The 27,019-nt window shown below is 43.6% G+C and overlaps 1 protein-coding gene across 3 annotated transcripts in view; it reads left to right on the forward strand.

Annotated features, from left to right (window-relative positions):
• The window catches only part of TAF4 (TATA-box binding protein associated factor 4), a 118,049-nt gene that overhangs the window by 73,771 nt on the left and 17,259 nt on the right, over positions 1–27,019 (forward strand). For 2 of the 3 annotated variants that reach the window (XM_070744512.1, XM_070744514.1), the window contains exons 8-15: positions 6,328–6,570; positions 9,278–9,425; positions 11,333–11,447; positions 12,519–12,688; positions 17,233–17,363; positions 19,212–19,337; positions 22,958–23,014; positions 23,157–23,276. In XM_070744512.1, coding sequence (XP_070600613.1) covers positions 6,328–6,570; positions 9,278–9,425; positions 11,333–11,447; positions 12,519–12,688; positions 17,233–17,363; positions 19,212–19,337; positions 22,958–23,014; positions 23,157–23,276 — 1,110 coding nt within the window. The remainder of the gene's footprint in view (positions 1–6,327; positions 6,571–9,277; positions 9,426–11,332; positions 11,448–12,518; positions 12,689–17,232; positions 17,364–19,211; positions 19,338–22,957; positions 23,015–23,156; positions 23,277–27,019) is intronic. The other variant, XM_070744513.1, reaches the window with a different exon arrangement.

Raw genomic sequence — 27,019 nt, forward strand, 5'->3', positions numbered from 1 at the left:
CTATATCAGCAGCCTTATTTCCAGCAGAGTTATTTTCTACCATTTTGTTGAAGGCTCGTTCAACTGCGGGGCTCACAGCTCCGCCCACTCAAGCCCAACCTTCCGCTTCCCAAGTGGAGACCCTGTGGAATCCTTACTCGGAGGAGCAAGACATAATACCGGCCCCGCCACTCTTCGTAGAGACTATTACTAAGCAATGCCTAAATCCGGCGGCAGGTCCAGCTCCTTCTAATCTAGAGAAGAGATTTTTTAATGTAGCTCCGGAGCTCGCCTCTTTCCTAGAGCCCCCCACTATAGACTTCTCAGTTCTTGCCCTGCATTCTTCAGAGAACCTGCCGGGAAAGGAGGAGGATCTTCTAAAGGGAGAAGACCGTAAAATTGATCAGCTCCTGCAGAAGAGTCATCAATCCGCTGCTTGGGCAATCAAAGGAGCTACAACCTCTTCCTTTTTCGCCAGGTCCATGCTCATCTATATCAGACAGTTGCAGGAACAGATTCCGGCTTCTGACATTTCAGCCCAACAAAGCCTGAACAAGATGTTTGCCACCTGTCAACTACTTGCGGACACTACTCTTTATACATCGCGATTTGCAGCCAAAACCATGTCCTCCTCAATAGCGGCCAGGAGGATGACCTGGCTGAAGAAGTGGCAAGTGGATATTAAACACAAGTGGCGTTTTGCTACAGCAGAATACAAGGGTAAGAACCTTTTCGGTGATGTCCTGGAGCCCTTCCTCATCGATTCTAAGGACAAAAAGAAGATCCTACCCTCAAGCCAGAAGAAATCTTCTCAACGTCCATCTCCTTACTATCGTCGACCTTTTCGTCAGACTGATCAATCTTTCTCCTACTACAGAAGCTCAGCTCAACAGAGCTACAAACCTCACAATTTCCAGGACAAGAACTCTAGAGGCAAAGGAACCAAACGGCCCTTTCGCGGATCTGCAGGAAGCCGTCAGGGCCGAAGAGGTAGGTGGTGATATCCCCCACCCCGATCCCTTTTCAGTTCCCATCGGTGGTCGCCTTGCTAAGTTTGCCTCCCATTGGTCTGCTATTTCCTCAGATTCCTGGGTTCTCAATACAGTGGCAAGGGGTTTACATTTGGAGTTTCTTTCCCCTCCCCCCTCTTTCTTCATTGCCTGTTCTATTCCCAAAGATCCCTCTAAGAGGGCTCTAATGGACCAGGCCATACAGCACCTGTTAGACATTCGGGCCATTCAGCCCGTCCCCCCTGAATTTCAGGGCCAAGGTTTTTATTCTATTCTCTTCCTTGTCCCCAAATCCTCGGGGGGCTGGAGACCTATTCTGGATTTGAAACGCCTTAACCTGTATATAAAATATCACAAGTTTAAGATGCACTCTCTTAAAACTATTTTAGCCTGCATCAGAAGGGGAGACTTCATGGCATCTCTGGACCTAACTGAAGCCTACTTACATATCCTCATAGCTAAGGAACACCGTAGGTTCCTTCGTTTCGCCTATGCCGGAAGGCATTTTCAGTACCGGGCCCTTCCTTTTGGTCTATCCTCAGCCCCCCGGGTTTTCACCAAGATTTTATCAGTTTTAGCTGCCCATCTTAGATCTATACCCATTCGTCTTCAATTCTATTTGGATGATGTCCTGGTATTAGCGAAGTCCTTTAGCCTAGCTCAGGACCACTTGAAGACCACTGTCGAGGTCCTTACAGCTCACGGTTTTTCTATTAACATTCAGAAAAGCCATCTCACCCCTGCTACCTCCATCCTTCATTTGGGTACAGTTATCAACTCCTCAGTGGGTCTAGTAAGTCTCTCCCCTGAACGGATAAGTAGCATTAGGGGGTTGGCGTCCCTAATCCAGGGCGACCCTTTCCCCACCCTCTCCTCACTTTCTTCCTTGTTAGGGAAGATGGTTTCCTGCTTTTCCATTGTTCCCTGGGCTAGACTTCACTCTCGAGATCTCCAGTGGTTTTTACTTCCCTTCCAAAAGCTTGGACAGGCCCACTTGGCAAGACGAACCCATCTTCCTCCACAGGTCCAAAGATCCCTGACGTGGTGGAAGTCCGGAGCCATCGAGGACGGTACCCTGTTCCGATCCTCCCCCACCGTAACCATCACCACGGACGCAAGTCTGTCGGGATGGGGAGCTCATTGCGGCCAGCAGCAGGCTCAGGGCCTTTGGGACACAAGCCAGTCTTCCTGCCCCATCAACTGGCTGGAGTTACACACAGTTTTCCTGGCCCTCAAGAGCTTCAGCCACCTGATTGCCGGACAGGACGTCCTCATCAGGACCGACAATATGGCCACCAAGGCGCATATCAACCGTCAAGGGGGCACCAGGTCCAGGACTCTGATGCTAGAGGCCAAGAAGATCGGCCTCTGGGCAGAGAGACACTTGTCCTCTCTCCGATCGGAACACATATCGGGGACAGACAACATACAGGCGGATGCCCTCAGCCGGGCAACAGTAAAGCAAACGGAGTGGAAATTAGATCCGAGAGTTTTTCAGCAAATCTCAATGAGGTTCGGCAAACCATTAATAGATCTGTTTGCTTCCCCTCTCAACACCCAACTTCCCCGCTTCTTCTCCCGCTTCCCGTCCCAGGGGGCGGAGAACTACAATGCCCTCCACTGTCCCTGGCCCAGGGGACTACTGTACGCTTTTCCTCCATTACCTATCCTTCCCCAAGTCATCCACAAGATATTGGAGGAGCAAGCGGAGGTAATATTGATAGCTCCCTTATGGCCCAGGCAACCCTGGTTTGCGGACTTAAAAATGTTGTCGGTGGTGGAGCCATGGCAAATACCAGTGAATCCTCAACTGCTCTCCCAGGGGTCCCTCCTACACCCGGACCCAGGCAGGTGCCGCTTGACCGCCTGGCTTTTGAGCGGAGCGTCCTGAGGAGTCAGGATTTTGACAACGATGTCATTGATTATATTCATAAGGCTCGCAAACCTTCCACGGAGCGTATTTACTCCTCAACCTGGAAAACCTTTTGCTCCTGGTGTGAGTCCCAAGGATTGTCTCCAATTCGCATTCCCCTCTCAAAGGTCCTTAAATTTCTAAAACACGGCCTAGATAAGGGTCTCTCTCCGAATACCATTAAGCGGCAAACTGCAGCTCTTTCCTCCATCATCGCTTGTGACTCCTGGATATCCCTTGCCCATGTTCCTTTGGTGTCCAGATTCCTCAGGGGCGTTTCCAACTCGCACCCCCCTGTGGTCCACCGTTTCCCCACTTGGGACCTCCCAAAGGTGTTGTATTCGTTAACAGAGCCTCCTTATGAGCCTCTACAAGAGGCTTCTCTACGATATCTCTCCTTCAAGGTATCTTTCCTAATTGCCATCACAACGGCCAGACGGATATCCGAGTTAGCAGCATTATCTGTCAGAGAGGACCTATGCCTTTTTCATCAAGACAAAGTAGTCCTCCGCCTTGACCCGTCCTTTCTCCCCAAAATCAATTCGATTTTCCACCGAAGTCAGGACATTATTCTACCAACCTTCTGCTCCCGACCTTCTCACCCTTCGGAACGCAGATGGCACACGCTTGACGTGAGGAGAGCTCTTCGTGTTTACTTGAAAAGAACACGGCCCATCAGGCAATCTGAGGCCCTGTTTATTTTTTTTCTCCCCTCAAAAGATCGGCCTCAAAGCTTCTTCGTCCACCATTGGTCGATGGATCCGTGGGGCCATTGCCAAAGCCTATGACGTGGAGGGCGTCCAGAGGCCTCTAGGTATAACCGCGCACTCCACTAGGAGTGCGGCTTCCTCGGCGGCCTGGGCCACTCAATGCCCCCTGGAGGACTTATGCAAGGCGGCTACCTGGACCTCTCTCACTCCTTTTATCCGCCACTATAAGATCGATAAATTTGCCTCAGCACAGGCGGCCTTTGGGCGGAGGGTCCTACAACAAGTAGTGGAAGTTGCCCATCCCTCGGGACAATAACTTTGACATGTCCCATCCTGACTGTCGACTCCTCCCTCCAAGGAGAATGAGCGTTGACTCACCTGATACGCTCTTTCTCTTGGTAGAGGAGTCGACAGTCAGTTCCCTCCCCTTATCTACCTTTTTCTTCTCTCCTTGTTTTTTCCCTTCTTCAATGTAGAGCTGAAGAAGTTTCCTGTATATAGTTCAGGGGTTTTTTTCTTGAATTAGTTGAATCTAGGAGTCTGAGTTGTGCTGCCACTCCGAGTCATTGTTTCAGTTACGTCATCAAAACTGGGTCTGTGGGCGGTTCCAGCCTTTTTATACTTCTATGACTCGGACACGCCTCTAACGAGCGAGTACAACCCATCCTGACTGTCGACTCCTCTACCAAGAGAAAGATCGTATCAGGTGAGTCAACGCTCATTCTAGATAAAAACCGGGTGTTCAAGATTTTTTTGCCTCTTCTCAAGAACCATTTTCCACTTATAAACCCGAGCCTCCGAAATTGTAACCAGAAAAGGTAGAGAGAAGCCTCCGTGGAGCCTCTCGAGGAATCTCCTGGGAGGAAACAGGGCCAGAAAAGGTGGAGAGAAGCCTCCGTAGGGCCTCTCTAGGAATCTCCTGGGAGGAAACAGGGCCAGAATAGGCAGAGAGAAGCCTCTGTTGGGCCTCTCTAGGAATCTCCTGGGAGGAAACAGGGCCAGAAAAGGCAGAGAGAAGCCTCTGTTGGGCTTCTCTAGGAATCTCCTAGGAGGAAACAGGGCCTCCCCCCCTCCCTTTGGTTTCCCCAATTGCACACATTATTTGCTTTTACATTGTTTCCTATGGGGAAAAATGCTTCTTCTTACAAACTTTTCTACTTAAGAACCTGGTCACGGAATGAATTAAGTTTGTAAGTGCTTTTGATTGGTAGGTGGGGGTTAATCGAATGTGTGACTCCGGTCTGGATCTTCCCAGAGAAGAAAACATGTGTCTAGATCCCTGTGATAGGACTCACATGATTGAATTTCTTCCCTATTAAAAAAAAAATACAACCCATGATATTGGAGATTACTGCCAAAATGAGCTTCCTTTTTATTTTGACTCAGTGTGATTTTATTTATTTATTTATTTATTTATTTATTGATTGATTGATTGATTGATTGAATTTGTATGCCGCCCCTCTCCGGAGACTCGGGGTGGCTAACAGCAATAATAATCCAATACTAAAAACGATTAAAAAACCCATTAATATAAAAACCAAACCTACATACAGACATCCCATGCATAAAATTGTAAAGGCCTAGGGGGAAAGAGTATCTCAATTCCCCCATGCCTGGCGGCAGAGGTGGGTTTTAAGTAGCTTACGAAAGGCAAGGAGGGTGGGGGCAATTCTAATCTCTGGGGGGAGTTGGTTCCAGAGGGCCGGGGCTGCCACAGAGAAGGCTCTTCCCCTGGGTCTCGCCAAGCGGCATTGTTTAGTTGACGGGACCCGGAGAACACCCACTCTGTGGGACCTAACTGGTCGCTGGGATTCGTGCAGCAGAAGGCGGTCCCGGAGATATTCTGGTCCTGTGCCATGAAGGGCTTTATAGGTCATAACCAACACTTTGAATTGTGACCGGAAACTGATCAGCAACCAATGCAGACTGCGGAGTGTTGGTGTAACATGGGCATATTTGGGGAAGCCCATGATTACTCTTGCAGCTGCATTCTGCACGATCTCATTGTGGTTCAGAGACCATGGCTAAGTCAAAAGCAGACGAAGCTCATTTATGCAGAAGAGGGATTTTTAAATGTGTTCACTAGAAGAGCTACTGAAAATAACTCAGTTGAGGACTGAAAGTGCTGCTGCTAAAACATGATTTGAGGGATGACTTTGTCTGTTGATTGTTGGTAATAGGAAATCAATTACATGTTATGAATGGGATATCTTATTTTCCAGGCAGTTTATGTTAATTAGCAATGATCAGTTCAATCGATAATTGGCTGTTTGTTTGGGTTTGTATTTTTTTTTTTGAGTGCACGGCTTCTGACAGGTGGGTCTTACGACATTTCTTTATTGAGTAAACCTGCAGTTGACAATCCAATCACACTATACATTGCATTTATTGGTCAGAAGGGCAAGTTCTAATTGCCCCAGGCTTGGCCACATAGGTGAGTCTTAAGATTCTTACGGAAGGCAAGGAGGGTGGGGCAGTACGAATCTCTGGGGGGGACCTGATTCCAGAGGGCCAGGCCCCCCACAGGAAGGCTCTTCCCCTAGGCTCCGCCAAATGACATTGTCTTGTTGACCAGACCTGGAGAAGGCTAACTCTGTGGGACCTAACCGGTTGCTGGGATTTATGTGGCATAAGTGACTGTTAACTTAAGTTGCTTAGAGCTATTTGAATGATTCTCTTAAGTTGCTCAGAGCTTTTGCATCTGTCTCTCTTACAGCGGAGCTTACCTGCCTTGAGACACCTGACTCCGGACTCGGCCGCTTTCATTCAGCAAAGCCAGCATCAGCAGCCCTTGACGCAGCCCACGACCGCTCTGACGGCCGTGATGTTGAGCAGCCCGGTCCAGCGTACGGCAGGAAAGACCACAGCCACAGCCACGAGTACCTTGCAGCAGCCGGTCATCAGCCTAACGCAGCCAACCCAAGTGGGAGTTGGCAAGCAGGGGCAGCCCACGCAGGTGGTGTGTAAATCGAACTGGATTCCTGTCTCTCTCGGTCTCCCGGCACATACCAGCCCTTCCCTTCCTGAGCCTATCCAGTGACGCCTATATAAACAACCATGTATACTGTTCAAAAAAATAAAATAAAGGGAATGCTCAAATAACACATCCTAGATTTGAATGAATGAAATATTCTCATTGAATATTTCATTTGCACAACTATTCCATTTGCACAACAGCATGCGAAATCGATTGTCAATCAGTGTTGTTTCCTAAGTGGACAGTTTGATTTCACAGAAGTTTGATTTACTTGAAGATATAGAATAGAATAGAATAGAATTTTTTATTGGCCAAGTGTGATTGGACACACAAGGAATTTGTCTTGGTGCGTGTGCTCCCAGCGTACATAAAATAAAATATACATTTGTCAAGAATCATATGGTACAACACTTAATGATTGTCATAGGGGTCAAATAAGCAATGAAGAAGCAATATTAATAAAAATCTTAGGATATCAGCAACAAGTTACAGTCATACAGTCAACATGGGATGAAATGGGTGAAAGGAATGATGAGAATATTCTGTTTTTTAAGTGTTCCCTTTATTTTTTGAGCAGTGTATATACAATACAAAAGCCTATGTTTCTATGTTTCTAAGCCAACACATCCCTATATTCTGCACATGTGGTATCAGACATGGTGGATGTTTCATTCTCTTGGCTGTGGTCCTTCTTTGCTCCCCACCCTGGAAAAGTGCACCGTCAGCAAAGATGCCAACGACTCTCATTTTAATCTTTTTGCACCTGCCGTATATTTTTGCTGGGGAAAAAAAAATTCATCCTGGCTTTTGTTGTAGACGCTTAACAATAAGCGGAAAAGTGTGGTCCATTCATTCATCCATTCATCCATTCACGCAAACTTATTATGCTGTTCCCTCCCAGCTCAACATTATAATGTTGAGCTGGGAGGGAACAGCATAATAAGTTTGCGTGAATGGATGAATGAATGGACCACACTTATAATGTTGATCTGGGAGGGAGCAGCATAATAGGACTCCACATCTTTACGTAGAACGCAGAAAAGGCATAAGTGAAAGAAAGTCAAATGAATGAAACATGTCATTAAAGAAAACAAAAAAAAGAATGATTGTAGGTGAACATTGCTCACTGTATTTCTTCACAAGGGTGTGACTTTACTGATTGTTCTGGTTTCTGCATACCAGTTCATACATTGCTTCTTTTTCTTTTAAAATCTGTACCGTTTTCACTTTAAAAGATTTCATCGGCTCCATTGACTGATCTTCCATCCACTCTTATGTTTTTTGTAACAATTAGCTCCATATGAATAAGGGTGGCACGGTGGCTCAGCAGTCAAGAAGCTCTGCTTGTTAGGTAGAAAGCCTGCAGGTCAGGTCACCACACAATGGGGTGAGCTCCTGTCCTCTCCCCAGCTCCTCCCAAACTAGCAGTTTGAAAGCATGCGAATGCAAATAGATAAATAGGTACCACTTTGGTGGGAAGGTAACAGCGCTCCATAACATCATGCTGGAAATGTCTTCAGACAACGCTGGCTCAATAGCCTTGGAAACAGACATGAGCACTACCCCCTTTAGTCGGCAACAACTATCAGAGTAAAATCCCTAGGGATTCCTTTTACTTTTACTTTACCATATGACCAAACCACTTGAAAATACAGTGTTCCCTCGATTTTCGCGGGGGATGCGTTACGAGACCACCTGCGAAAGTCGAATTTCCGCGAAGTACACATGCAGAAGTAAACACACTATTTTTGGCTATGAACAGTATCCCAAGCCTTCCCTTAACACTTTAAACCCCTAAATTATAATTTCCCGTTCCCTTAGCAACCATTTAGATTATTACTCACCATGTTTATTTATTAAAGTTTATTTTAAAAAATGTTTTTTAAAAGCAGACAAAAGTTTGGCAATGAGATATGACGTCATCGGGCGGGAAAAACCGTGGTATAGGGGGGAAAACAGCGAAATATTTTTAAATTAATATTTTTGAAAAACCGTGGTATAGACGTTCCGCAAAGTTCGAACCCGCGAAAATCGAGGGAACACTGTACTGTTAATACATCATGCTCTAACCTTGGCAATTTTAAGACTTGTGGACTTCATCTCCCAGAATTCCCTCTCCCCCTACCCAGCTGAGAAATTGATGCTAGCTGAGAAACTCTGGGAGTTGTAGTCTGCAAGTCTTAAAGTTGCCAAGCTTGGAGACCCCTGTTCTAATATATATCCAATCATTCTCTAATATGTGTCTTAGACCCATGCCGGCGTTCTGCTATAAGGCAGTGTTTCCCAACCTTGGCAACTTGGAGATATTTGGACTTCAACTCCCAGAATTCCCCAGCCAGCATTCGCTGGCTGGGGGATTCTGGGAGTTGAAGTCCAAATATCTTCAAGTTGCCAAGGTTGGGAAACATTGCTATAAGGAATATCCATGCCACTTGTTTATTTTCTTTGCCTTGATTTAAAATTTCATTTCTACAGTTGTCTGCTTTTCCTTGAGAATCTAGCTGCTTGATAGAAAAGTTAAAAACAAACAAACAACAAAACAACCATGATTCGTGCCAGGCTTAGTCAACCACAGCTTTTTCTCAAAGAAGCTACTGGAGGAACCGCAATTGTTGAATCTTTTGAGAAGCAAACTTGTTCTCGCGTGATGGAATAATACCATTGTTGTTTCCTCCCAAACTTTTTGCAGGTTATTCAGCAGTCTCAAAAACAAGGCACATTAATTAGGCCTCCGCAGGTGACGTTGACCCAGACGCCCATGGTGGCTTTGCGGCCACCCCACAACCGTATTATGCTGACCACCCCTCAACAAATTCAGCTGAATGCACTTCAGACAGGTAAGAGCTAGGTGTTCTCGGTGTGACATCTGGTGTTCGCTGGTAAAACTGCGGCTGAAAATAGTGTTTGATTCATCAAATGTCAGGCGCAAGTAACTAGGAACGGGAGTTGAGTTCAGAGCAGTAGAAGTTTATTACACCTGCTATCTGTACATGAGAATCTGATCTTCTATCTATGGTGCTATGTAAGGGTCAAGAGAATTCATGGAAAGGTGAGGAGGCTGAACCCGGGGTCACTTGTGGGAAGATAATGACTCCAAACATTTGATATATTTAACCCTGCCCTTGGACTTAGCTTGCTCATCTATAATAAGCCCCTTGTAGGATTGATTTTTTGTTTGGCCTGGAATAAATCAAAATATGCTGCTGAGAGAGAGATGGTTGGGCTATTGATAAAATGGAATGAATTGTATTGCTATTTTACTGACCAGATCAAATTCTGAATTGTGTTTTTTAATCCTCTCCTCTCTCCTTTCTTCTTCTCGTCTCCTCTCCCATCCCCTTCCCCTTGTCGTCTCCTCTTCTTTCCCCTCCCCTCCCCTCCCCTTCCCCTCCCTCCCTACCCTACCCTGTTGTACTCTGAATAAACTTAGAATTAGGATCATTGTAAGCTATGATTATACAGTGGTACCTCGTGATACGAACCCCTCGTGATACGAACATTTCGAGATACGAACTCGGGTTTCGGAAATTTTTTGCCTCTTCTTACGAACTTTTTTTGACTTACGAACACACCGCAGATCGCAAAATGGCGCTCCGCTGGATGCCACCGCCTGGCTGTCACCTTTTAAAACAGCCAGGGGGGCTTCTCAGCGTTCTCCCGAACCCGAACTTTTGCCAAACTTTTTGGGTTCAGGAGGCCGCCGAGAAGCGCCGCCGCCCGGCTGTCACCTTCGGAAACAGCTGGGGGGCTTTTCGGCGTTCTCCTGAACGCCGAACCCGGAAGTTCAGCAAAAGTTCGGGTTCAGGTTCCAGAGGCCGCCGAGAAGCGCCCGGCTGTTTCAGAAGGTTACAGCCGGGCAGTGTCAGACGGTGGAGCGCCGTTTTTGCAATCAACGGCGGCGTTTTTGACCGATCTGAAGGCTGAAACGGAGGTGGGGAATCCCAATAGGGAATTCCATGGGCGGAGCTTTGAGGTCACGAAGACGTCCTTCCTGGTCGGCCGAAATATGGCGTCCGCTGCCGATTGCAAAAACAGCGCTCTGCCGGGCGCCGCCCCCCGGCTGTAACCTTCTGAAACAGCCGGGCGCTTCTCAGTGGCCTCCGGAACCCGAACCTGAACTTTTGCCTAACTTCCGGGTTCGGCGTTCGGGAGAACGCCGAGAAGCCCCCCGGCTGTTTCAGAAGGTGACTGCTGGGCGGCGGCGCTTCTTGGCGGCCTCCCGAACCCGAACCTGAAAAGTTCGGCAAAAGTTCAGGTTCGGGTTTGGGAGAACGCCGAGAAGCCCCCCGGCTGTGTTAAAAAGGTGACAGCCGGGCGGCTGCGCCCAGCAGAGCGCCATTTTGTGATCCCCCCCCCCCTTGCACGCATTAATCGCTTTTACATTGTTTCCAATGGGAAAACATTGCTTCGTGTTAGGAACTTTTCACCTTACGATCCTCCTTCCGGAACCAATTATGTTCGTAAGACGAGGTATTACTGTAGTTTTGATTTCATTATTCTTTATATTTGTTCCATCATTTCTTTACAGAAATGATGATGGGACAAGTGCAAGGAATAATGTAATCAGAGTTTATATATTCAATTTTCTTCATTCTTTATCCTTCTTGGATTTGTAAGCTACCTAAAATCATGAGTAAAAAGCAAGTTTACATCCCTCCCCTTTAATTTGCATAGATTTTCTCTGCAGTTTTTGGTGTGCTGTTTTTTCCTATGGAGCACCCATGCTGGTTTCCTTTTCTTACAGTCCCTGTGGTAAAGCAAACAGTATTACCAGGAACCAAAGCTCTTTCTACTCTTTCAACCCAAGCTGCAATTGCTCAAAAAAATAAACTCAAAGAACCCGGGGGAGGCTCTTTTCGGTAAGCGATCTTATTTGTTCTTGAAGAAAAATTGTGACATGCATTCCCTTTTCCTGATTTTATTTTGCTTCCTCAGCAAAAGAGAGTTTGTAATGCCAGGAAGTTAATTCTAGACTCTTTGAAGACTTCTCCTAAAAAAGATCCAAGTTTATACTCTGCTTACGTTCAGGCTCCATTTTTCAACATTTGAATTCTATACCAGGAGTACTTTTCACTCCATGTCCTTAAAGAAAAGGTTTTTAGTTTAGTTTAGTCTCACCAAACTCTTTGTAAATTCCTGGACCGTGGATAGCACTCTTCTTTTTTTTTTCCCCAGATGTTTTTTTATTTGTTTGTTTGTTTGTTTATTTAGTTATTTAGTTATTTAGTCCAATACACAATAAGGATTTTAATGGGTATATATTTATATACACATAGTAAAATACATGATGAAGGTTATAAGGAGATACTCATAGTAAAATATATCTAAGAAATAATAGAAAAGAAGATATAGTAATAGAACATATCAATGAAAGAATAGAAGGAGAGATATAGGAATAGAAGAAAGGTATAGGATATATAGGAGAGCAATAGGACAGGGGACGGAAGGCACTCTAGTGCACTTGTACTCGTCCCTTACTGACCTCTTAGGAATCTGGATAGGTCAACCGTAGATAATCTAAGGGTAAAGTGTTGGGGGCTTGGGGATGACACTATGGAGTCCGGTAATGAGTTCCACGCTTCGACAACTCGGTCACTGAAGTCATATTTTTTACAGTCAAGTTTGGAGCGGTTAATATTAAGTTTAAATCTGTTGTGTGCTCTTGTGTTGTTGTGGTTGAAGCTGAAGTAGTCTTTGACAGGCAGGACGTTGCAGCATATGATCTTGTGGGCAATACTTAGATCTTGTTTAAGGCGTCTTAGTTCTAAGCTTTCTAGGCCCAGGATTAAAAGTCTAGTCTCGTAGGGTATTCTGTTTCGAGTGGAGGAGTGACGGGCTCTTCTGGGGAAGTATCTTTGGACATTTTCAAGAGTGTTAGTGTCTGAGATGCGATATGGGTTAATAAGATTTTTTTCCCTCTCTCTCTGAAGGGACGACGATGATATTAACGACGTTGCCTCGATGGCAGGAGTCAATCTATCCGAGGAAAGCGCACGTATATTGGCCACCAATTCTGAATTGGTAGGCACTTTAACAAGGTCGTGTAAGGACGAAACCTTTCTTCTCCCAACACCTTTGCAAAGAAGAATATTAGAAATAGGTGGGTTTCTGCCAAAAACGTGATTTAATAGTTTATGGCAACCTGTGTTTTTAATAGGAAATGTATGTAGCACTGTATATTTTATTCACTTGGAAGGCTGCTCCACGTATTAGCCCTAAACAAACATGATTTTGACAATGGGCTTTCTTGCTAAGAAGCTGAATTAAGTTTTTACTGTCTGGTGAGTCTCAAGGCTCCTGACAGTAAAATCTCTTTAAGTGGTTGTTTTTCAATCAGACAATAATTTTGGAAAGGTATGTTGGTTTAGAAATTACAGGTAGTTCTCGACGTACAACAGTTCATATAGTGACTGGTCAAAGTTAACAACAGCATTGAAAAATGTGATTTATGACCATATGCCACACTTAAAACAGTTGCAGCATCCTCATGGTCACGCATTGAAAATTCAGATGATTGGCACCTGAGGATCAGGGTGTACAGAAAACCTGGAAAACAGGGAAATCAGGGAATTATCAGGGAAATCGGCAGTTCAGGAAGTATCAGAGAATTAGGGAATTGTTGAAAAAAACGGAATAAATCAGAGGGAAAAACCCTGATTTATTTCTTTATTAACCCTGTTTTAACTCTGTACGCTGATACCTCGTCTTACAAATGCCTCATCATACAAACTTTTCGAGATACAAACCCGGGGTTTAAGATTTTTTTGCCTCTTCTTACAAACTATTTTCACCTTAAAAACCCACTGCCGCCTCTAGGATGCCCCGCCTCTGGACTTCCGTTGTCAGCGAAGCACCCATTTTTGCACTGCTGGGATTCACCTGAGGCTCGCCTCCATGGGAAACCCCACCTCCGGACATCTGTGTTTTTGTGATGCTGCAGGGGAATCCCAGCAGTGCAAAAACGGGCGCTTCGTTGGGAACGGAAGTCCGGAGGTGGGGTTTCCCAGCGAGGGGAGCCTCAGCGAAATCGCAGCATTGCAAAAACACAGAGGTCCGGAGGTGGGATCTCGAGGACTTTGGTGTTTTTGCAATGCTGTGATTTCACTGATGCTCTCTTTGCTGGGAAGCCCCACCTCTGGACTTCCATTGCCAGCGAAGTGCTCGTTTTTGCAATGCTGGGATGCCCTGCTGCGATTCCCCTGCAGCCTCACAAGGTGGGGTTTCCCATGGAGGGGAGCCTCAGGGGAATCCCAGCAGTGTAAAAACAGGCGCTTCGGCTGGCAAAAGGGGTGAATTTGGGGCTTGCACGCATTAATCGCTTTTCCATTGATTCCTGTGGGAAACATTGTTTCGTCTTACAAACTTTTCCCCTTAAGAACCTCGTCCCGGAACCAATTAAGTTTGTAAGACAAGATATCACTGTATTAAAATGTTTAAAAGTCAGGGAAAAATCATGTAAAAAACCCACAACAGATTGCGCTGCCTGGCAGAGTCGAGCAAAAATGAGCATAACTATGGCAACAACTTGCTTCTTCAGCTACTGATATTTCTCCATGGCTTAGCCATTTGGTATGAAGTTGTCTACAGCCATGCCTTAACCAGATCGCAAGTTATAGGGAAATGTCAGGGAAATATAAGAGAATTTCAAAATGTTTTCTGACATTTCCCTATAACTTGCGATCTGGTTATGGCATGGTTGTAGATGACTTCATACGACACTCTTTGTGTTCCAAGTTCATGTGATCCCCTCCAGCGACTTTCTGACAAGCAAAATCAAAGGAGAAGGCCAATGTGCTTAACACCAGGTTCCTAATGTATCAGCTGCAATGATCTAATGTATCAGATACAGTGGTTCTCTTATCAGCTACGGCAAGAAAGGTCATAAAATGGGGCAAAACTCACTTAACAAATGTCTCACTTAACAACAGAAATGTTGGGCTCAATTGTGGTTGTAAGTTGAGGACTACCTGCACTGTCTGGTGAATATAACTCATGTCTCTAGACATTAAAATCTCTTTGATTGGTTGTCTTTCAATTGAACAAGATTTTTTGTAATTTTATGATGCCTTAGAAATTACTTATTACTAAAAATATTTATAGATATAAAAAAGAAATTACTCTATAACAAAAGCAGGCTGAATTAACAACAGACCCCATGAAGTAGCCATTTCCTTCCCTGCATAATAACCACGTAGCTCACACTAATTATAAAACCTCAAATAAGTGACTTGTTTTGAAGTCGTAAATATTTCTATCAACATATGAAGGTTTGAATGATCTAGAACGGATCTCCAACCTTGGGAACTTTAAATACTTGTGGCTTTCAACTGCCATCTGGCTGAGGAATTCTGGGAGTAAAAAGTCCACTAGTCTTAAAGTAGCCAAGGATGGAGACCCCTGATCTAGAACTTTATCCTAGTTGTAATTGCATGTCATAATGCCTTGGGAAACACCTGTGAACATTAATTTTTTTAATTGGTTGATTTATTAATTAAGAAAATTTACATGGTTGCCCTGATGATGATTCTGGATAGCTTACAGAAATAAAACCCAATATACCTCCATACCCCTCACAACAATAATCATAACCACTTAATGTCCTCCATATCACCCTGGGGTCTCCAGGCCCACAGGCGAAACCATATCGCCAGGGGCTTTTGAAAGTGTATCAAGCTGGAGGCCAATCTTACATACACAGGGATGGTGTTCCGCAGGCATCATGTTACCCTGTTTCCCCGAAAATAAGATGTACCCCGAATGTAAGGCATGTGAGAGGTTTTGCAGAATTTGCTAATATAAGTCACCCCCCGAAAATAAGGCGTAGTCAAGTTTACATACGGTACAGTGGAAAAACATACGGTACCATTCAAAGCTGTTCATAGCGGTATCGTAATAATGTGGTGTCCCCTGCTGGCCCCTTCCATCGCTTTGTACCATCCATTACAGCAGACACAGTCTGTTGCTGTCTCACCGCCATTACAGTCTCCACTACAGTGCATAGACTGTAGTTCCTCTGGTGGCTGGAAGCTGCAATAGCGGGAGTATACTGTTGTACCATATAAGTGTCGTTGTTTGTGTGTGTGGGGGTCAGCTTTTCTGCGTGTGAATTTGTCTTATTTGAGAAATATAAGGCACCCCCCAAAAATAAGACGTAGCACAACTTTGGGAACAAACATTAATATAAGACAGTGTCTTATTTTTGGGGAAACACGGTAATAGACTCAACATTAGTGTGGATCAGTGGTGGGTTGCTACCAGTTTGCTCCGGATTGGGAAAACTGGTACCAGTGGCGATGGGAGGCTCCACCCACCCTCCCAGACATCTCTGCACATGCGCAGAAGTTTCTGTGCATGTGCAGAAACATCAGGTGCACGCACGCTCCCAATAGCGAAGATAATTGAAAGAACGGGATTTACTGAAGGGTGGATGAGATTGGAATAGGTTTTCCTATTCCAGCATGTATTTATTCAGCCATTTATTTATATTTTATCTTTATATTTCATACTTCCTAGCCACTCATCTCCCTCAGAGAGGGGCTCTGGGTTGTGTAGTTTATGTATTTCAGTGAATAAAAGAAGCTTTCATATGTCACTTATTCTCAGTGGTCGCTGGACATCACAGATACAGGGTTCTGCACCTCAAGTAAATTATTCTGATACACTTAGATCAGGGGTGTCAAACAAAGGACCAGCTTGCGGCACTCTGCTGGCCAAAACCTGGTGTGTGGGGTGTATGCGGTGTCCCTATGCCCTGTTTTGACCGCCAGAGTGCTTCAGGAGGCCATTCATGCCGAAAACAGGGCGTGGGGGCATCTGTGCCTTTTTTCTTCTGCCCCCTCCCCCGGTCAGCCTGCAGAGGAGAACTCCAATAGTGACCCAACCCTCGAAGAAATCCAATTTGACACCCCTGACTTAGATTTATTTACTTATTTTATTTATTCGATTTTTATGCTGCCCTTCTCCTTAGACTCAGGGCGGCTTACAACATGTTAGCAATAGCACTTTTTAACAGAGCCAGCATATTGCCCCCACAATCCGGGTCCTCATTTTACCCACCTTGGAAGGATGGAAGGCTGAGTCAACCCTGAGCCGGTGATGAGATTTGAACCGCTGACCTGCAGATCTACAAGTCAGCTTCAGTGGCCTGCAGTACAGCACTCTACCTGCTGCGCCACCCCGGCTCATTAGATGTTTCGAAGAAGCCATCTTTTCAGTTGCCATCGCATTGGTGAACAACCTCAGCTAGAATTGCCTCCATAGTTCTTCTATCAGTCATTCCAAATAGAACATTCGCATTAAAGCCAGTGTTCCCTCTAATTTTGGGGGGGGGGGGGGGGGGGGGCGGAAAAGTATAGTGTCTGAGCGGCACTCTTTCCCTCTCACTCTTTCCCTCTCGGCTTCTGGGCAGGTTTGAAAAACTCTGAGTTAGTGACGATTTTTAAGTGAGCCGTTGCTCACTGCTCAGCTTAGAGGGAACTATGATTAAAGGCAGTGTATTTCGGGAGTAGCAGCACTCCCGCTCAGCTGCATCTCCTGGAAAGAAAAACCAGTTCATGAAGCCACTGTTGAAGCAGCTAGCTCTAATTCATCAATGCGGGCTTTTGTACATCACCAATATTTTTTTTTTCCTCCTTGGAAATTCAGGAAAAAAGCACGGAATAACGGAAATCCATCCTGACGTAGCTAGTTATGTATCACACGCGACGCAACAAAGGTTACAAAACCTGGTGGAGAAAGTATCGGAGACTGCCCAGCAAAGGAATATTTCTTACAAGGTAACTGGTGTGTTCTTTATCGTGAAGATATTGGCAGTGCCTTAAAAACAACAACGAAAATACTCTTGAGTAATGGCTCTAAATGCAGTCGGGGCCCAAACCAATTAGATTCTGTTTTAGGCACAATTTATTGCCGATCAATGTCCTTAATATGTAAAATATCTCAAAATAATGATAATGATGATAATAATAATAATGGTTGTGGAAGGTCTTAAGCATAAAATTTATCAGGAAAGACTTCATGAACTCAATCTGTATAGTCTGGAGGACAGAAGGGAAAGGGGGGACATGATCGAAACATTTAAATATGTTAAAGGGTTAAATAAGGTTAAGGAGGGAAGTGTTTTTAATAGGAAAATGAACACAATCTGAGGTTAGTTGGGGGAAAGATTAAAAGCAACATGAGAAAATATTATTTTACCGAAAGAGTAGTAGATCCTTGGAACAAACTTCCAGCAGACATGGTTGGTAAATCCACAGTAACTGAATTTAAACATGCCTGGGATAAATATATAACCATCCTAAGATAAAATACACAAAATAGTATAAGGGCAGACTAGATGGACCATGAGGTCTTTTTCTTCCTCCAATCTTCTAAGTTTCAATAATAATAATAATAACAACAACAACAACAACAACAACAACAATAATAATAACTGCTGGCATGTGAGCTGCAACAACAACAACAACAATAACTGCTGGCATGTGAGCTGCTGCCCTAGCTCAGCTGCAGCACATCCAGCTGATTTTTGGCTCACAATGAGGCTCTGGGAGGCTTTTTGCCCTCCGGGGGCATGAGGGCGCATTTTTGCCCTTCCCAGGCCCCAAGAAAGTCTCCAGAGTTTGGGGAGGGTGAAAAATGAGCCTGATGGGCTCTTTGGAAGTCGGGAAATCATGCACGCATGCATTGGGAGGCGGGGCAGCATGGAAGTGTCGTGCACATGTGCAGGAGTCGAGGCACATGGGGGCATTGAGTTATGGGTGTGGGCATGTTCACATGTGTGGCACCCAAGGGAAAAAATATTTGCCATCACTGCTCTAGAGGTTCCTTAGATAGTAAGCTCACTCTTGATAATGAGTTCAATCAGGATCTACTCCTCTTGCACATGTTTAGTTAGCTAGTCCCTTGGACATGGGTGAGGAGGAGAGTGCATAGCTATTTTTTAATTACTTTGAATTTCCTATACACTGCTCAAAAAAATAAAGCGTCAAACAACACAATATAACTCCCAATTAAATCAAAACAACACAGTATAACTCCAAGTAAATCAAACTTCTGTGAAATCAAACTGTCCACTTAGGAAGCAACACTGATTGACAATCAGTTTCACATGCTGTTGTGTACATTCAACTTTGTACAGAACAAAGTATTCAGTGAGAAAGATAGAAAGTTAAGAAACTCCTTAAAGCACATTAATGATATGGAAATTTGTCATATGTATATGGTTGGATATTGGCATTGTGTTTTGTTATTTACATATGTTTTATCTTAAGGTGGAGAAAAATTAAAAAAAAATTATACCCGGAGAATATTTCATTCATTCAGATCTAGGATGTGTTATTTGAGTGTTCCCTTTATTTTTTTGAGCAGTATATTTTGAGCTGCAGTGATCAGGTAGGCTCAGTGATCTATCACAGCTGGTCCCTGGAGGAAGGATTCCTTTAAATATTCCACTGGGGGCATTTGAATTTGTTGTTAATCTATAATTATGAATTTCAACTTTGGACTAGAATGGAAATTCACAGTCAGTGAAGAACTTTCACTCTTTTCCAACTCTGCAATTTGAAATTGTGATTTCTCTTACCCATCTTTTATTTTTATTTTTTTGCAAATCACCTTGTTTTCAGGATGATGAAAGATACGAACAGGCAAGCAACGTTCGGGCGCAACTCAAGTTCTTTGAACAACTTGATCAAATAGAAAAACAACGGAAAGACGAACAAGAAAGGGAAATATTAATGCGCGCAGCAAAGGCAAGTGCTCCTGGGTGTTATCCTTAATAGATGAAACAAGTGTCACATTTGTCATTGGAAAAGCAGAAGTCCTTCTTTTGTACCAAACGTGAAAAAAGAGCAAGGAAGCTTTATTTGTTTCAAACTTGGATACTGGCACTTCGCTGCTGGGATTCTGGCTGCAATTCCATGTCACAAAAGTCATTGATTTATGACCGATCGTTTAGCATTAAGATTGAAAAATCAGTTGCGATAAAATGGTGACTTCTTTAATGACTGGCATGACTTAACAATTATAATTCTGGGTTCAGTTATGATCATAAGTTGAGGACTATCTGTGCTGTTGGATAGTCTGAAAGTTATTTAAAAATGTTTTGAAAACTGCTTACGGCAGCATCTAATTCTATATCAGTGGTTCTCAACCTGGGGGTCGGGACCCCTTTGGGGGTCGAATGACCATTTCACAGGGGTCTCCTAAGACCATGAGAAAAGACAAACTTCTCAATGTGTTAGGAATTCTGGCACCTTAGATCATATTTTTACAATCCAACCAATCAGCTATTTACAGTGGGGATGTCCCTCTGACCTTCCTGCCAATCTGCTTAAAGCTCTATTGAGAGAATTGACACTAGATTTATGGCTGGGGGTCACAACAGCATTGAGGAACTGTATCAAGGGGTCACGGCATCAGAAAGGTTGAGAACCACTGTGCTAGATAATGTCAAGGTTGTCCAATTTTAAGGAAGTCCCACAATAAAGTGGGATTTATTAACATGAAATTGTTAAGAACAAATCATACCAAACCAATGTCATTTTATTCTTCAACACAAATTAGTAGACCAGAGAAATACTGTGGACATAATATACTTAGATTTCAGCAAAGCTTTTGACAAAGTAGACCACAACCTACTTCTTCGTAAGCTAGTAAAAAGTGGGATAGACAGCTTCACCACTAGATGGATTGACAACTGGCTTACTAACCATACTCAATGAGTAGCCCTCAATGGGTCTAAGTCTACATGAAGAGAATTAAGCAGGTTCCATCTTAGTCCCAGCACTCTTTAATATCTTTATAAATGACTTAGATGAGAAAATAACAGGGGGACTAACAAAATTTGCAGATGATAGCAAGCTGGCAGGAATAGCTAACATCCCAGAGAACAGGCTCAAGATACAGATGGGGACCTATCTAACAAAATGAAATTCATTGCTGAGAAACAAGAAAAACCAAAAATATACCTATACACTGGGCAAAACCAGACTCAATAGCAGTGATTGTGAGTGGGATCTTGGAATCTAAACATGAGCTAAACATTGTGCAGCAGCAGACAAAAAAGCCAATGCAATCCTAAACTCAATAGAGGGACACAATATAGATCTAGGGAGGTACTAATACCACTCTATAAGGTCTTACTTATATCACACCTAGAGTATTGCATACAGTTTTGGTCACCACACTACAAAAACGACGTCGAGACTCTAGAGAAAGTGTAGAGGAGAGCAAGATACAGAATATCTCCGGGACCGCCTTCTGCCGCACGAATCCCAGCGACCGGTTAGGTCCCACAGAGTTGGCCTTCTCCGGGTCCCGTCGACTAAACAATGTCATTTGGCGGGACCCAGGAGCGGCCCCGACCCTCTGGAACCAGCTCCCCCCAGATATCAGAGTTGCCCCCACCCTCCTTGCCTTTTGCAAGCTCCTTAAAACCCACCTCTGTCGTCAGGCATGGGGGAATTGAAATTTTCCCTTCCCCCAGGCTTATAGAATTTATACATGGTATGCTTGTATGTATGATTGGTTCTTTAAATTGGGGTTTTTTAGATTATTTTTAATATTAGATTTGTTCACATTGTCTTTTTTTATTGTTGTTAGCCGCCCTGAGTCTTCGGAGAGGGGCGGCACACAAATCTAATAATAATAATAACTAATAATAATAATCAGGATGATTGGGGTACTGGAAACTAAAGCATACGAAGAGCGATTACAAGAACTGGGCATGGCTAGTCTACAGAAGAGAAGGACAAGAGGAGACATGATAACAGTTATTGATTGATTGATTGATTGATTGATTGATTGATTGAGTCAGTCAGTAAGTCAGTCAGTCAGTCAAGTACATATTGGTAGTATACAAAGATATAACAATGTTTATATACATGATACTAGTAAGAGAGAAACCTTAGTACAGGAGACGGAAGGCACCCTGGTGCACTTATGCACGCCCCTTACTGACTTCTTAGGAATTGGGAGAGGTCAACAGTCGATAGTCTAAGGGTAAAGTTTTGGAGCTTAGGTGTTGATACTACAGAGTCAGGTAGTGAGTTCCATGCATTAACTACTCGGTTACTAAAGTTGTATTTCCTGCAGTCGAGTTTGAAGCACTTTAAGTTTGCATCTGTTGTGTGGACTGGAATAGCCCGTTCCATTGACTTGTTGCGGAAAATCGTCTGGCTTTCCTTAAACGCTTATCTGGAAGGGCAGGAAAGGAATTTGATGGTCTCGGTAGCACCTGTTCCGCTCCTTAAGCACTGGGCAAAATTGAGTTGCATTCATTCTGAAATGTCTTTGGGGAAAAGAACTATAGCAATTTCATGTTGAATGGAACTCTGATGAATTCTGAATGACAGGAATGATTTTTATATGGGCTAAACTGGGAAAGAAGAGGCGGAAGAAGATGCATAAAGTATGTCTGGGTTGGTGGACGGCTGGATATGAATCAATTGGATTCAATTTTTCTTCTCCCAATTAATCACTAATGACATAATTGTTTTTAATTGCCCCATTAATCTATTCTGAAGGCTCAATGTGTCCTACTCCATTTAGTAGGCCTCAATTTATGACTGGCCACTTAATAAATGATATTATAACCAAACCCTTCCGAGTTACTTACAACCAGTTTTGGGAGTTATGAATAATGTAAATATCTACCTCCCCTGTGGTCACATGATCACATGTTGAGTTTTTGGCAGCTGACTCACTTCTATGGCCATTTGCAATGTCTTGGGTCATGTGGCTATGATTTGCAACATTTTTTTTGCTGGTTGCATTTTGCATTTACTTCTGGCAAAAATTGCCCATTGGGGAAAATGAATTTGCTTAATGACCATCATAAAATACAGTTGTAACTTTGAATCTGGCCGTGTGATATCTCAACTTACGACCACAACCACTTAATGATTGCAGTTCTGGGCTCAATTTCAGTTATAAGTTGAGGATTACTTGTAACGATGTGAGTGGATGTTGTTTATAAACGTACTGTTACTTTAAACATTATGATTTAACTGTTATATTAGAATTAGTAGGGATAAGATTTTAGAATTATGTTAGAATTAGTTTATGTATTAAGACTTATTATAAAAAGTCAAACAAATTTCTTCTTTTCATTTATATTGATCAGTTGACTTTAAGTATTTTTTTTTTAAGTATTCTTTTTTCTGTATTGAAATTTTTACTTTTTGAATAAGCGGGGAAGATACAACCCCATTTTTATGTTTAATGTTATGTTTGTCAGTATTGTCTATTTTATGAAAACTAATAAAATTTATTGAAAAAAAAATAAACATTATTTTAAAACGTAATTTTAAAAGACTCTTTCTTCCCTCTTCCCTCTTCTCTCCTCCATTTTTTTTTTAAACCAACACAGTCTCGATCTAGGCAAGAAGATCCGGAGCAGCTTAGATTGAAACAGAAGGCCAAGGAGGTAATGTTTAAATTATATTTACCATTTTGGAACCAGAACATACATTCAACTATGTAAGAGTGGTTGCATTATATAAAAAGAGCATACAATCAAAAATAAAAACTGCAAGGAAGTAATGATAATTTTGCTTTGCCAAACCTAGATGCAACAACAGGAACTAGCACAAATGCGACAGAGGGATGCTAACTTGACTGCATTGGCTGCAATAGGACCCAGAAGGAAAAGGAAACTGGATTCTCCAGGATCTGGATCAGGGACAGAGGTATGGGAGAAGAATCCTCTTTGCAAACACCTGCACTTTTCCAAACCTTACTTTTCAGGAGTTCAAGTCTGTCTTTCAACTGAACAGAAAGTTCAATTTTTATTCCCAACAAAATTAATTATTGCAGGCGGTTTTCCTTTCAGTAGCTGTGGGTTTAGGTTTTGATAGGCAGAAAATTAGCTTTTAAGAGGTTGTTTTCTTTTTGACCATTATGTTGTCTAAAGAAGCTGGCCTCGATCATTTCAAGGTGTATCAGCATTGGCATGGCTTCTTCTTCTTTTGTATTCCTTTGGCAGTTTCCAGCTTAAAAAAAAAATATAACAGGGAACAAAGTTTGGAGTCACATTTGTTAGATTTCTTTTCTGCAGTGCTTGTGTGTGCGTATGTGTGTGGGACTTAAATTAAAGATGGAGCCAGCTCTCTTGTCTTCCCTTCTGCGCCATAGGCAGGAAGGCTGTACTCTACCCCTGTATCTAATCCCATCCGTCTATCTAATCCAGAGGTCTTCAAACTTGGCGACTTTAAGACTTGTGGGTTTTAACTCTCAGAATTCTCCAGCCAGCATAGCATTCTGGGAGTTAAAGTCCACAAGTCTTAAAGTCGCCAAGTTTAGGAACCCCTGATTTAATGAAATACAGTGGTACCTCTACTTAAGAACGTCTCTACTTAAGAACTTTTCTAGATAAGAACCGGGTGCTCAAAATTTTTTACCTCTACTTAAGAACCATTTTCTACTTAAGAACCCAAGCCCGGAAAAATTTCCCAGGAAATTTCAGAGTGGCACGAAGGCCTGGCCAGTTTCCTGCCATTCTCCCTCTAATCCCGGCCATCTTGGGTTTTCTGGGCTGCCAGAGGAGCCTTTCGGTGGCGCTTAAGGAGGCTTAGGCAGCCCAGAGCGAACAGAGCGTTTTCCTTTCACTGGGCGCTTGGAGAGGGAATAAACCACTTTGCTGTGGTGACAACCTTGCGCTGCCTCCTGTACACCCGGCACGAGATTGCCTCCCAGAGCGTCTGGGCACGGAAAGGCAAAAGGGGACACTCCCCTCACCTTCTTCCTTCGACAGCGACTGTCCTCCTCCTCTTCTTCCTCCTCCTCCTCCCACCCAAATTCCGAGCTTTTATTTCTTTCCCAATGGGTTTGCACACATTATTTGCTTTGATTCCTATGGGAAAAATGGCTTCTATTTAAGAACGTTTCTACTTAAGGACCTAGTCACGGAACAAATTAAGTTCTTAAGTAGAGGTACCACTGTATTTCCTGTCCAGGCGGGGGTTTATGGTCTCTGGCGCTACCGCTGCCATCCCGGAGACCGACGTGTGCATGTGTGCATCGGTGTGAGATTTGGCTTTGCCCATGTGCCAGAAGTAAAATATCATGCGACGATGCTCATGTGCGTGAGATTTTGCCTATTTTGGCGTCAAAATCTCACACGTGCAAGCATCCTCGTGCAAGATTTTGCTTCCAGCGTATGCGCAGAAGTCAAACCTGACACGGGCATGTGCACGTCGGGGACACGGAGCTGCGCACGCAGCTTTATTTTCCCTACTGGAATGCTGTGGTTCTCCCCCCCCCCCCCCCCCAGGACCCTATTACTGTTCCTGCCCCATTTTCATAGAAAGGATTTGTTTTCCTCTATTTCTGGAATTTGAGCCACAGATTGCTAGAAGGACAGCTGCCGAAACAGAAGCTCAAATACTTTGGCTACCTAGTGAGACAGGAGGGCTCCTTGGAAAAGACCTTGATGTTGAGAAAGATGGAAGGCAAATGGAGAAGGGGACAGCAGAGGATGAGTTGACTAGTGTCATTGATATAATTGACATGGGTTTGGGAAAACTGCAGGAAATGGGGGCAGATAGGCGGGGCTGGCATGCTATGGTCCATGGGGGTTGCGAAGACTCAGATGTGACTTAGCAACTGAACAACAAAGACAATTGCTAGATGGGAGAAGGAGCAGTTCCTTCCCATTGAATCCATTGAAGATTGCAGTTTCTATCTATTCTTTCTATGTTTCTATGTTTCTATTGTAGACAGTGTTGGAATAGTCTTAGAAACAATACATTGGTACCTCTACTTATGAACTTAATTCATTCCGTGACAAGGTTCTTAAGTAGAAAAGTTTGTAAGAAGAAGCAATTTTTCCCACGGGAATCAATGTAAAAGCAAATAATGTGTGCGATTGGGGAAACCACAGGGAGAATGGAGGCCCTGTTTCCTCTCAGGAGATTCCTAGAGAGGCCCCACAGAGGCTTCTCCCTGCCTTTTCCGGCCCTGTTTCCTCACAGGAGATTCCTAGAGAGGCTCCACAGAGGCTTCTCCCTGCCTTTTCTGGCCCTGTTTCCTCCCAGGAGATTCCTAGAGAGGCCCTACAGAGGCTTCTTCCTGCCTTTTCCGGCCCTGTTTCCTCCCAGGAGATTCCTAGAGAGGCCCCATGGAGGCTTCTCCCTGCCTTTTCTGGCTACAGTTTCGGAGGCTCGGGTTTGTAAGTGGTAAATGGCTCTTGAGAAGAGGCAAAAAAATCTTGGACACCCAGTTCTTGTTTAGAAAGGTTTGTAATTAGAGGTGTTCTTAGCTAGAGGTACCACTATATTCCTTTTTTTTAAAAAAGTTACTTTATTTTATACAAACCATCTTCATTAAACAGTGTGTCGCCTGTAGCTACGAGATGGAACACTAAATTGCGCTCGCCACTGCGGCTCATAAGCTCTTGCGGGACCAGTGCGATTTTGCTGCTGCACCTGTGAAGGTAGCAAAATTGCACCCGTGTTTCAGCGAGGTTTTACCTGTGGCTCCATGCACAATTTTGCTACTTTCACAGGTCCAGCAGCAAAATCGCGCTGGTCCCGCAAGAACTTACAAGCCGCCGCGGCGAGCGCAATTTAGCGTTCTGGCTCGTAGTCCACCGCTGGTCGCCTGGTACAAATGTTTTGTGCCATAACAATTTGAGTTTACAGCCCTATTCCATCATTTAATCTACCTTTAGCTTAATATTTTAAATATCGAATACTATGACAATCCTCTTCTTAATTTATTTAATTTTATCAATCATATTTTTATTTTATTTATTTATTATTAGATTTATATGCCGCCCCTCTCCGTAGACTCGGTGCGGCTCACAGCAACAATAAAACAATGTAAAACAAATCTAATAATTTAAAAAACACTAAAATATTAACTCTCATTAATACATTTTCTATATTTCACTCATCTATTTTTATCTTTATTTCTAACTTTTATATTTTATTCTCGCTAATGGCAGAAAATGAACAGCATATCCAAAAAGAAACAATATTCTGTCCTTTAAGCAGAGATGTTCTTATTTGTCTGGCTGGCTTGAAATATTGGGGTTTGTTCAGAGTACCACTCAGTTTGGATGCAACCTTATGCAAATCTGTGCATGGACGTGTTTAGTTTAAAATCCCATTTTTAAACATTCCAAATCTGGTTTTAATCCCCCTCTCTCCCCAAGTCTTGCTTGCACTTCAACAAACTGATTAATTGAGTTTCTTTAAATTAATCAGTTCCGGGATAGCCAAATGAAGTGCAGGCTGCCTGAATTTGAAGCTCTTGTTTGTTTAATTAAGAACCAGCTGCTTTGGCTCTAATGAACTCACAGCTGTCTGGCTGCTGTTGCACACACAGCTTCCCTTGTCTGTCTTAATGGGTCCAGGCATTTTTGTTTCTTGTTTTTTTTGTTTGAAGAAAAAGAGTCTTGCCAGTGGTTTGCTAATGTCCAAAGAATGCT

Source organism: Erythrolamprus reginae, chromosome 3 (genome assembly GCF_031021105.1).
Source record: "Erythrolamprus reginae isolate rEryReg1 chromosome 3, rEryReg1.hap1, whole genome shotgun sequence".
NCBI classification, from domain to species: domain Eukaryota; kingdom Metazoa; phylum Chordata; class Lepidosauria; order Squamata; family Dipsadidae; genus Erythrolamprus; species Erythrolamprus reginae.